Source organism: Aquarana catesbeiana, linkage group LG04 (assembly GCF_042186555.1).
Source record: "Aquarana catesbeiana isolate 2022-GZ linkage group LG04, ASM4218655v1, whole genome shotgun sequence".
Lineage (NCBI taxonomy): Eukaryota > Metazoa > Chordata > Amphibia > Anura > Ranidae > Aquarana > Aquarana catesbeiana.
This window is the reverse complement of record NC_133327.1, coordinates 96,355,240-96,368,144: the sequence shown is the minus strand read 5'-3', so window position 1 is coordinate 96,368,144 and position 12,905 is coordinate 96,355,240. Positions and strand designations below refer to the sequence as shown.

General features: G+C 43.0%; 1 protein-coding gene across 1 annotated transcript in view; it reads right to left on the bottom strand.

Moving 5' to 3' along the window:
• Positions 1-6,128: 6,128 nt before the first annotated feature.
• The window catches only part of LOC141139373 (uncharacterized), a 30,442-nt gene continuing 23,665 nt past the window's right edge, over positions 6,129-12,905 (bottom strand). The window contains exon 3 of the mRNA XM_073625399.1: positions 6,129-7,653. Coding sequence (XP_073481500.1) covers positions 7,512-7,653 — 142 coding nt within the window. The 3' untranslated portion in view covers positions 6,129-7,511. The remainder of the gene's footprint in view (positions 7,654-12,905) is intronic.

Sequence of the window (12,905 nt, the reverse complement as noted above, 5' to 3'; positions counted from 1 at the left end):
CTTAACTTCTGATTTTGAACTGTAATATTGTCCCTTTTTGGATAACCATATAAAACTGCAACTGTTTGCATAAAACATTTATGTTGGTTCATTTTCTGATCATTGTTGCTGGGGCCATACTGAAACCTACTCTGGCACAGTTATGAAGTGTTGCTGTGTGCGGAATAAATGTAATTTGCTTGCTTAGGTACACTAAAGCAAGCAAATCTCCATTCATTTTTATAAAAGAGATAAAGTGTGCTGGAAGAAGAAGGAGGAAGCCTGCAGCATAACCTTGCAGTAGACCGTATGGCAGCGCTCTCCTCCTCTCCACAAATGTTCTCTGCACCATCATGCCGGGAACAAACCACAGGACATCACCAGCTATGCCTTCTGCTTTTTATAAATAAGTGTAAAATGCCAGGACAGTGTGCAGCAAGTCCAATGAGAGGGGGGAACCCACAGGTCTTTACTTTAAAGTGGTTGTTCAATTAGTGATAACCAAAACTGGCAGCCCCTCTGTAATAACTAACTATACTGGGCAGTGTCTTTGGTTTCTTTTTAAATCATGCAGCTAAATACTCTATTTCACCCCACCGCTGTGCAGTCACATGACATCTCGCCACTCCCCTTCCTCGATCTGCAGACTACAGCGGGAGGGACTGAGATTCCCCTCTGAGATCAGCTGGGAGGTCACCTGACCACACCGCGGCAATGCAAAATAGGGTGTTTAGCTGCATGATTTTAAAAAAACACAGACGCTGCCCAATATATCGTGGGGCTGCCAGTAATGATCATCACTAACTTTACAGACACATAGAATAGCGGCAGGAGGGGCAGGGAGGAGATGGCTCACAGATTAGAAGCTGTCAGGCAGGGAGGGAGAGGGGAGAGACTCTTAACACTGCGGGATGACAGGGGCATGTAAACTGACCCTGGTGTCATGAATCAGCAGCCATGATTACTGTGGTCAGTTCACATAGGGCAGGGATATGCAATTAGCGGACCTCCAGCTGTTGCAAAACTACAAGTCCCATCATGCCTCTGCCTCTGGGTGTCATGCTTGTGGTTGTCAGAGTCTTGCTATGCCTCATGGGACTTGTAGTTCTGCAACAGCTGGAGGTCCGTTAATTGCATATCCCTGTCATAGAGGGACACAGGAACAGGCAGAATCAACTAGGTATTTTACAGCATAGAAAGGGACAAATAACACTGCACAAGCACTATGTTGCTTAACATGCTTTATAGGAACAGGATCTTTTTTTTTTTTTTTTTTTTTTTTTAGGGTTACAACCGCTTTAACCACTTGACCTCCAGAAAGTTTTACCCCCTCCCCATAGCAATATACTATTTTAACTGGCAAGTGCGTGGGCATGCAACTCTGTACACAGATGACATTTAAATAATTCTTTTCGCACAAATGGAGCTTTCTTTCAATGGTATTTGATCACTACTTGATTTTTCATTTTTTACAATACAAATGAAAATAAAACACAGAATTTTGAAACAAAAACAATATTTTCTTATAAAACATATCCAATGAAAGCAAATTTCTTCATAAATTTAGGGCCAAAATGTATTCGGTTACATGTCTTTGGTGAAAAAAATCCCAATAAGTGATGAACATCTGCTGACACCGGCCCCGCTATTGTCCGATTCTGCAGACGGAAGAAAATCCTATTTTTCTATCCATCTGCAGAGCGGATCGGATGAACACTGACAGACGGTCCGTGTTCATCCGATTCCCCATAGGGGAGAGCGGAGATCTGACAGGGCGGTCCCTGCACAGTGTGCAGGGACCGCCCTATCATCCGCCGACTCAGCGAGGATCAACGGAGCGATCCCCGCTGAGCAAGCGGATGTTCACGGGTCGGATCAACACAGATCCACACGTGTGAAAGGGGCCCTAAAGTTATAGAGTCTACAAACTATAGTATAAATATTTGAAAAGTGATCACACCTTATGTACTGATGGCCTCATTTCTTGAAGCCCAAAAATATCAGGACAGGTTTTAATCACACACATAGGTTGGACTTGATGGACTTGTGTCTTTTTTCAACCTCACCTACTATGTAACTATGTAGTACAAATAACCCCTTTTTAGAAAGTAGACAGTCCAAGGTATTATGTAAGAGGCATGGCTAGTTTTTTGAAGCTTTTATTTTTGGCACAATTTTTATGGAAAATGAAGAAGTTATGAAAAAAATTAGTTCCCTTCACAATTTTCTTTTGCATACTCTCACCAGTGCAGAACAGCAGTACAGCGTCATTATTTGACTGGTGTGGCGGTGGTCAGGGATACTGACTGGTGACAATATGTAAAAAAAATATTAAAAATAATCATTTTTTTATTCAATCTTTAAATATAAATATATATGTATATATATATATATATATATATATATATATTTTTTTTTTTTTTAACATTTTTTTCTTTTTAACATTAAAAAAAATGTGTTTATATATTTTTTTTTACATGACCTGTACTACCCTGGAAGGGTGATCAGCGTTTTTCTAATTTTTATTTTTTTACACTGTGATTGCTGTTACAGTGATAAACACTGTAACAGCAATAGTTTGAACTGTCATGAATAGGTTTCCAGCTTGCTTTCTGTTGACATCAGGGACAGCCCATCCATCGTTCACAATGAAATAAAAAGGCATTAGAACCCTTCATGCCTCGGAGAACCGATGGCCATGGACAACTGCATAGTTATCTAAGCAAGTAAGCAATACATAAACACCATAACATAGGCTGGGAAAACCCATCTGTCCTGGATGATTCTTGGAAATGAAGTTACCAGGTAAAAATCCCCATGATCAGGAGGGCACACATGAGGATAAACTAGAAAAAAACAACCTTTTAAAGAAGGAACTAATAATAATAATAAGGAACTACTGCTTGCAGGTCTTTTCTGCTAAACGCTTGGTCCTAACTGGAAACTAGTTCTAATGTCTGATGAAACCTGTGTTGAAACCTACCTATGTGGCTGACCTGCAGATCTGCTCTGGTGGGACCCCTGCCTTCTCCGTCCAGAAGGCAGCTCATTTTTTGATGCTTTCCCACCTACCTTTCTCATATCATTCAGTTCACTGTCCTGAGAAAAACCATGGCTTGCTGCATTGTGAACACAGGAGGTCTGGCGCTTGGCATAGATGCCCTTAAAAAAATTCCTTGCACCTTCTGTATGAATGCAAAGTGTTCTCCGATTGGATGAGGTGGAGATTGCGACATCGCTGCCCTACTACTCTACCTCATCTAATCAACCATTGTATTCTGACAGTCAGCATTCACAGAGAATATTCTTTCCAGATATTGTGCCTCATGGGTAGTAAAGAATCTGTCAGAATTGTGCTTATGAAAAAACTGAAATGATTAGAATTGTGCAGAATACTTTTTGCCTCCAAGTTTAGCCTTACTTTCCATTAGCCTGTTTTTACACAGCAGTTTGAAAATAAAATGCAAGAGGTCACCCGAGAACTAAAAGTCGATGCGCTGTCAGTTGCCTGAACTTCAGCTCAGGTACACTTTTGACAGCTCCTGAGTGTGCATAACTATCAAAAAACAAAGCCCTGTAATTAGAAAGATAGAGAACAACTATGGGGCTCTGTTCTTTGATATGGGTATTTATATTTAGGAGCTACAAGACCATATGTATTTTTAACATAGTCAGGCAGTCACAGCAGCAACTCCTTTCCTCTGACTCTCAGGCTGAAGAGCCAGATGAAGACAAAATAAAACTAAATAAGGGGGCAAATGTACACCTCTCATAGGTAATAATTAAATTACCTCTTCATTTCCAAATACAGTGGAACCTCGGATTGCGAGTAACACGGTTAACGAGCGTTTCGCAATACGAGCACTGTATTTTTACAAATCGTAACTCGGTTTGCGAGTATTGTCTCACAAAACTAGCACGATTCAGGCTAAAGCATGTGCAGTACCACGTTTGGCCTGAGGTGGGGGGGGGGCGCCGGAGCCGAGCGGCGCTGTTTGGAAATGCACGGAAAGGCCCGAGGACAGCTCGGCTGACCTCGGCAAACCTCAGGAACGGAGACTTTCCAAGGTTTGCCGAGGTCAGCCGAGGTGTGCTCAGGCCTTTCTGACCATTTCCGAGGCTCTCCAGCACCCCCCCCCCCCCACCTCTGGCCACATGCGGTATTGCATGCAATTGAAGTCAATGCAGAACGAATTATTTTAGTTTCCATTGACTTCAATGGGGAAATTCGCTTTGATATGCGAGTACTTTGGATTACGAGCATTCTCCTGGAACGGATTATGCTCGTAATCCGAGGTTCCACTGTATGTGATTTTTCTATTATAATTAAATGACATTACTCTCATTTTTTTTTTTTTTAATAACAAACATGTCATACTTACCTGCTCCATTCAATGGTTTTGCACAGAGCAGCCCCGATCCTCCTTTTCTTGGGTCCCCCTGCCGGCTCCTCCCTCTGCTGAGTGCCAACCATAGTAAGCCCTTTGCTATGGGGGCACTTGTTCGGGCTGACTCCTGAGCTGGCTTTGTGTGTTCATAGACACATAGAATGTGGCTCGGCCCTGCCTCCTCCTTATTGCCTGAGATTGACACCAATGGCTCCTTCTGCTGTCTCTGAGCCTATGAGGAGGGAGCAAGACACTTTTCTCATGCACATCACTGGATCAAGATCAGGCTCAGGCAAGTATAAGGGTTTTTTTTTTTTTTTTTACCTTAATGCAGACAATACATTAAGGTAAAAAAACCTTCAGCCTTTAGAACCACTTTGAAATTGAATAATTATATTCTTGTTTAACCAGTTTCTGAATGATGGCTACAGCGCAGTCGTCCAGTTCTGGGAGACCTTCCTATAATGGCCTCCCGTTATCGCGCCCACCGTGAGCCCACTGCTGGGTGTGGGCGGCGCGCTCTGTGTTTACAGTGTCTTTCGGACACTGCTGAACACAGATTGAGGTAAAGAGCCAATCATTGGCTCTTTACCACATGATCAGCTGTATCCAGTCACAGCTGATCACAATGTCAACAGAAGATGGCTACCGGCCCTCTTCACCGCTCCTTCTCACAATGTCAGTGTATGGAGGAGAGGAAGAAAAGAGCTGATAATCGGCTTCTGCAAAAGTGCATACACCACTGCTGTCAATCAGTGCCCACTACTGCTGACAATCAGTGCCCACCACTACTGCCAATCAGTGTCCACCAGTGTCTCCTTATCAATTTCACCAATCAGTGCCGCCTACCAGTGCCCATCAGTTGTGCCACCAGTGACCATCAGTGTCGCATACCAGTGCCCATCAGTGCCACCTATCAGCGCCGACTACCAGAGCCACATATCAATGCCTATCAGTGCCGCCTATCATTGCCCATCAGTGCAGCCCATCGTTGCACATCAGTGAAGGAGAAAAATTACCTGTTTGCAAAATTTTATAACAAACTATGAAAAAGTTTGTTTTTGTTTTTTTCAAAATTTTAGGTATTTATTTGTTTATTTTGCAAAAAAAAGCAGTGATTAAATGCTACCAAAAGAAAGCTCTATTTGTGTGAAAAAAATGATAAAAATTTTGTTTGGGTACAGTGTTGCATGACTGCGCAATTGTCATTCAAAGTGCGACAGCGCTGAAAGCTGAAAATTGGCTTGGTCAGGAAGGGGGTGAAAGTGCCCAGTGGGCAAGTGGTTAAATCCAGTTATGTCTGGTTCTCTTTAAACCCAAGTTCCCAGTGCTTCAAAAATACAGTGCCTCATGCACACAGAACTTTTTTTTCCTCCCTGGGACGCCTTTGCTCCAGGGGAAGAAAAAGCAACTTAAAAACATGCCTAGCATTGAGGTGTGTTCAGTTTTTTTTTTTTCCCTGCCCAAATGCTCCTCTCCTGAACACGCAAGTGATTTTTTTTTCAACCTCTTAACGCTCCTCTTCTAATATGCCTGTAAATGCCAATGTGTGCATGGCCACATAGGCTAACATATAGATGCATTTATAGGCTGGGAAAAAAGACATCAAACGCATGTAAAAGCTGCGTTTTTTTATGTTTTCTGTGTATGAGGCTTAACTGTTCAAAAAGGGATTTTAATTTGTAGTATGCCAAAAACCATAGTGTGATTACAGTATGTTGGGGTCCTTTTGAAAATAAATTATGAGGAGGTATGTAAGTATTTGTGTACATAACATGCTTTTTAAGCAGCTTTATTAAATATGTTTTTTTTTTTCTTCAGTGAAGACTTACAGACATAGTAAGATGTGCAAACATAATATACAACTGGTCATGCAGAACGCAAAGCAGAGCTTTGGTATCTTTGTCAGTAAAAATATCACTATGTGTTATAGTGATTGTCAAGAGCAATTAAGTGTCAACAGTAGAAGAGATTTACATAAAAATGGCCTCTTCAATATTTCTGGATAATTTCCACCCCAGTGGATTGTTCCCACCTCCTCACCCCAATGAAACAATAGCAGGTTTCCTATTGTGCTATTGGCTTCATGAGCCTGTGGACTAATGTGCTTGGGCAGGAATCCTATGGCACCATTGTGTATGGTCAAGGTGTCAAAATAAATATTACCATTAGCCAGGGCAGCAGGTGGACATTTAAAATTGCAAATCATTGTTTCTTCAAAACTGGGTTGCTGCAGCAGGGAGTGACATACATTACTATGTGGATGGTCACAATTATTTGGAAGGAATGAGTTTTAGGTTCCTACAGTACAGAAACATAGAAGAATGATGTCAGAAAAAGATCAATTGACCCTTTTTGAAACCTGTTTGTATAGATCTATGTTTGTCCCAAGCATCTATAAATTCATAAACTGTTGACTGGCTCACCACCTCTGCTGGAAGTCCATTCCAAGTTAGTTTTGAACTTTTCTCCTCCTAGTTTGAGGCTATGTTCTCCTGTTCTTGATCTTAGTTTCAGTTCATTGAAAGTACTACCCTCTTAAACCTTTATCGTACCTATTATGTATTTGAAAGTTTCAGTCCCCTCTTCATCCTTTCTCAAGATTTCCCTTCTTTCCTCAAAACAATTTGCCTGTATTTGAGAGCAACATGCAGAATTTGTTAAGAAAATGCGTGTATTGTGTTTCTTTGAACAAAGCAGGTCAAGCGTGAGAAATGCAGCCTCTAAACTGTCTTCTACACTATTCCACCAAATACACTGGTAATCTGCTGACCTAGGGTTCATGAGTATTTCAAACACATTTCAAATGCAGGAAAACAATGCCCAGGTAGACGTTCTAAATAGGCCTTCAAATATTCAGGGGCTTCACACTTTATACATGACATGGGACCTAAACAATTTATAGTAGATGTGTCGCCACTCATTATCACCCATGTCTCAGAAGCGGGGATTGGGCAGCTATGTCCAGTCAGTGTCATGGGGCTCTCAGTTTTCTTTTATGTTGCTTTTAGCAGCTTTTCAGCTGTTGATACTTGCAGTATAGGTGTACACTGTACATGGATTAGTGTACTTTGCGCTATAAAATAAGCCCATGAACCTATAGAACCGACTTCATTATATCTGTTCTGTTGATTATTTTCCAGTCTATGTTTCTCCACATTGAAGTGGCGATGTAGGATGGATGTACGAATAGTCCTTCTCAATGCTGTCCATCAGTGCTTCCTCCACATCGTTATATGTTATGGGGGTTGATGTCTCTGCTGGAGTCAGAAATGTGTTTGAAAACCTAGAAAACGTATAGAATACACAGATAAAAATGAGAGAAATAAAAAAATACAATGGCATTTACAGTATTAAGTATTTTGCAATATATCTTTAATCTTACAGCTTTAGGTGTATGCAATACATAAGTCAAATGGCATTTTATGAAAAAGATTGGCAGTGTAAATCTGGCCGCACAGGCAAATGCCTGAATTTACAAATGTATTCAGATTCAGCACTACATTAAATAGTGCATTCCTTATAGCTAATCAGATCCTCATACTAAACAGTTGCTGGTAAATCTAAAGGATATTTTACGATCAAAGGGTGACATGCATTGCCATCTTGTCTAGCTCACAGGTGTACATCCTTTGTTAGTTTGTAAGGGGGACTACAATTGATCCCTGCCCCGTTTCTCCTAGATAGGACAACCACACGCCTAGAGTTAAACTCTCCGCTATAGTGGGCACAATTCACTAAAGGTTATCGCATGCATTATGACGGTCACATGACCACTTAACGCATGCTATAATCAAAATGTAAATTCATCATTGCTCGTATGCGGTATTTAACGCAAACACCAAAAACTCTGTTAAATGCCGCATAGTCAATTCACACAAGGAAATAAATTAATAAATACATGTGGTTATTAAAGTGTTACTAAACCCACAACAGTAAAATCAGTCTGTATATGCAGTAAAGCATTCTTGTTATACTCACTGTGGAACATAAGTCCTCTGCATTGTGAATAAAGGCTGTTTGATCCTGTATCCTCTGATCCTCCTCTTTTTCCACTGTCTCCAAAATATAATCTGATATTTACAGAGCTAGGGGGACGGGCTGCACATGCTCAGCTTGGTGTGTATTGCTAGAGAGTTTTTTTTTTTCTTGGGAGAGTGCATGTGATCAGCACAGGGCCAATCAGCACTGTCCAGACATCTCCAGAAAGAGGATCAGGGGAGAATGAAAACTCCTCTGACAAGCTTTACTTGGAACTGTTAGAAGTCTCAAGGCTGCTATATAAAGCTGATGAGAAAAGGTATTTATCAGTTTATATTTACTAAAATAATTGCATTTCCATGTTCTGTGTACTGTGGGAGACCAGATATAGTGAATGCAGGTTCCTGGGTTTAGTAATACTAAGTACTGAGCAAAGCTTGCAATAATTATGCGATAACTATGGCATTGGTCAGATCCCCCAGTGATTGGTTTAAAAAAATAGGGGGGAAAGTGCAAGCTGGAGCAGGTGTCAGCTAGATATTAGTGAGAAGTTGTCTCTGGAGGCTGGCAGACCGCATATCAAATAGAATGGAGCCCTTTGAACCCAGTCTTCTGGAACTTAATGCAATACAAAAGAGGAGGAGGAGGAGATGTCAAGTGGTCCTTTTAAAGGAAGAACCTTTAAGGAGCGCACACTGCTGGATCAATTCCCTGATGCTGCTGAAATTCAGGTTATCTAAGCCACTGATCATGGAGCTCTATATCCAATTCATAGCGTACCTTGAGCCCTCAACATAGAGAAGTCACACTATACAACCATGACTAAGTTGCTGGCTCCCTTTTTTTAACAGAAAATTTTTATTAAACAAATCAGCATTACAATACAAAACGATAAAGTACATTCAATGATATACAAGTATAGACAGGAAAACCACCTTCATCCGACAGTCATACTTTCTCTGATGTTCCAGCTGTGCAGGTGTCATAAATAACAGTTACATATACACATTAGTGCATGTCAACAATAGTAAAACCTCACATACATTATGTAGATATCCGTTAGTCTTGTGGGCCGGGGGAGGGGAGAGAAGGAGAGATACAACAAAGCAGGGAGTAATCAGGGTGAGCAGAGAAAAAGAAAAAGAAGGGGGGGGGGGGGTGGGAAGGGGGGCGCAAGATGGGAGGGGGGGCAAGGTATGACTAGTAGGCATGAGGTAGACCATGTCCACTGGTGTGATTCATGTCATAATTAAGGGGAGGGGAGGTCAGGGCTGTCAGAGGAATCTATCCAAGAGGACCAGATTTTATCAAATTTCCCTGGGCATTGTCTACTTTCATAGGTCACCCTATATAGGGGAAGTACCGAGGTCACCGACCGCCTCCACGAGGCCAGAGTAGGAGGTTCCTCTAGTTTCCATCTCAGTAGAATTTCACGTCTAGCATAATATAATGAGAAGGTAAGACACAGTTTACAATACCTGTCCCCCCTCTACATCCTCTAAATGGCTTAACAATAGAATCTGAGGATCAACCTGTAGATCCAATCCGGTCACATTACTAATTGTAGAGGCCACTGCCGTCCAGTAGGGCTGGAGTTTGGGACAGGACCAGACCATGTGCCAGAAGGTACCCACCTCCTGCCTGCACCTCTGACAATTAGGGTCCCTTTGAGGGTAAATTCGGGCCAACCTCTTTGGGGTGAAGTATGCCCTGTGTAGGAACTTAAATTGTATAAACCTATCTTTTGCGGCAATCATAGAAGGAATGTATGAAAGTAAACATTCCTTCCACTCCTCTTCGTCAAGGGATGGGATATCCATCCTCAATTTTTCCCAGGATTTGGTTAGTTTGGTATCATATTCTATTGTCAAATATAAGTATAAGTTCGAGAGAGGTCTCCCCATTACACTGGAGATCAAGTCACGCTCAATGGAGTCCGACTCCAAAGTAAGGGGGGCAGGAAACTGGGCCTCAAAGGCGTGCTTCAGCTGCCAGTATCTGAACTAAAAAGAGAGCGGAAGCGTGTATATTCGTCTCAGTGTCTGGAAAGTCATAATCCTACCGTCTTGAACTATGTGTTTTAAGGTAATGATTACCTTTTTCGCCCACAAAGAAGGGTCTGGGATGCTGTATAGGTGGGAGAGCATAGGATTGCCTCACAGGGGCATGTGTTGGGAGATGTGATTAGGTTTCGCATAAATCTTCCTAGCCTCCTGCCAGACCCTCACTGTGGTTTGCATCAGAGTTGTCATAGAAGAGCTAGCCCTAAGTCCACGGAATGGCCGATTGTTCAGGGCTGCAAAGAAGCCCAGGATGGCCGCTTCCAGGGCGACCACTGGATTTTGTGCTGGCTGGGAGAACCACCATCGCACTGTGACCAGGACGGCCGCCCAGTAATAAAGCTGAAAATTCAGGAGCGCCAGCCCCCATCCCCCCCCGAAAGTGGGAGGTATAATATCTGCTTGGCCACCCTGGGGGGCCTCCCAGCCCAGACAAAGGATATCAACAGACTCTCCAGCCTCCGGAAGAAAGTCCTGGGGATGTGGGTGGGGGTATTACGGAAGAAATATAAGTATTTAGGGAGATAGATCATTTTTAGCAGATTGACTCTACCTACTGGGGTCAAAGGGAGGGAACGCCAAGCAGCACATCTAGCCGCTCGCTGTGTCACGAGTGGCCGTAAATTATTTTCCATATAATCCTGTACCTTACTACTAATTTTAATCCCCAGATACTTGAAATCCTCCACCCATTTGAGCTGCGGATGTGGCACACGAGGGGTCGAGGGATGGAGCGGGAAGAGGATCGACTTGTCCCAATTAATACAAATCCCTGAGTAGCGACCGAATCGGTTTGCTGGCTCCCTTACACCTTTTTGGAAAAGCATCATACTACATGGTAGCTGGAGAGACAGTGGGAATTTCCATGCTTGCGATAATTTCATTTTCATGCGACATTTACGGCATACTTCGGCAAGATAGCGCATTCGAGTTTTTAGGGAGAGTTTCTTTGTGAATTACACAGTTTATTTTTCGGAACGTTGTGTGTTATTTTACCGCATACTCAGATGCAGTAACCTATCGCTTAGTGAATTGTGCCCATTGTGCTATACTCCTAGCCATTGGCCCACTCTCAACATCCCTGGCCGTAGGCCTTAATATTCTTTTAATAAAGGAATGGCTACACATAAAATGTGATTCCTGCACTTTACTATAACTTCACAGCTTCACAAGTTTACTGTGACATCTAACATCGTATTTGACATCAGAATTCTTCAGCACGGAACACTGCACACAAGAGTAGACATTCTGAAGCTGTCATATCTGCATAATACGCAAGCACATCTTCCCTTTACACCTCCATTCCTCTCCTAGGGACCACTACAAAGTTGAGACCACTTCCCATGTATGCCAAGTCCACAGCATTATGCTTCCCCTCGCCATGTCACAGGACCCACAGCTGAGGGTGTGTTGCTATGGCTATTTTTAGAGATTTTTATAGCATTAATATGGAGTAACATTTTACAGGGGGTCCCCGACTTATGAACATCCGAGTTGCGAACGACTCCTACTTACGAACGGGGCCCGAGTGACGTCACTGCTGGCCGAATCTTCCTCTCCTTGCTGGAGTGAGCCGTTCCTCTGTTCCTGGCCTGGCTGCAGGGCCCCCCTCGTCATCCTGCCTGCCCATCCACAGGCCTGGTATGGTCCGGTGGCCTTCCAGGCCGCTAAAACTGCTCGTCGTGGCCGTGGCCTTGTCCGGCCTAGTGAAGTCTCCAGGATCCCCGGTCTTTCCTGCGCCTCTGCCCCGCAGAGGTGCACCACGGCCGGCCTGCCTGGACTTGGATCGCAGACACTGCTGCTTTCACCATCCATCCATCTCCCTGCTGTGCCATCAGGTGAGCTGCCCGGCAGCTCCCCTCTCTCTGCTGTCTCCTGTCCCTGCCGCCATGTAAACAGTGAGAGGGGAGAGCTGTGCTCCTCCCCTTTCAGCTGTGACAGAAAATCTAGCACAGTGCTAGGACTCCTTCGACTTAAGAACAAACCTACAGTCCCTATGTTGTTCGTAACCCGGCGACCCCCTGTAGTTACATGTGTTGTTTTTAGAAGCTAGGCCTCCCCTATTGATATGCTATCAAACCCTTTGGACTGGCTTGTGAAGCTCTAGACAGGAAAGATGTACAGGAAGTGGGAGAAGGGGAAAGGACTTGAACAACCATGTGCTAAGGAGCAAAGCAACAGTTGTTTGCAGGACTTTGGACGATCCTGGGAGAAGACTCCATCACAAGGCAGATCCAAGTAAAGTAGATGTTTGGTATAATTATTGCATACATTGTACATGCTTTTTTGTTAGGAAGGATAGATAGCTTGTGTATAATGTCTGCATATTTTGTAATATCTGTCAGTCTTGTACTATATTCCTATAATTGTAATAGTTTGTATGTGCAGCAGTTTCATTTAGTAAAAGTACATTAATACACTACAGAGGTTTAAATTGCTTCCTTGGGTTAATCGCAAGAACCTTAATAGATGCAAAACAACAACAACCAACTCATCT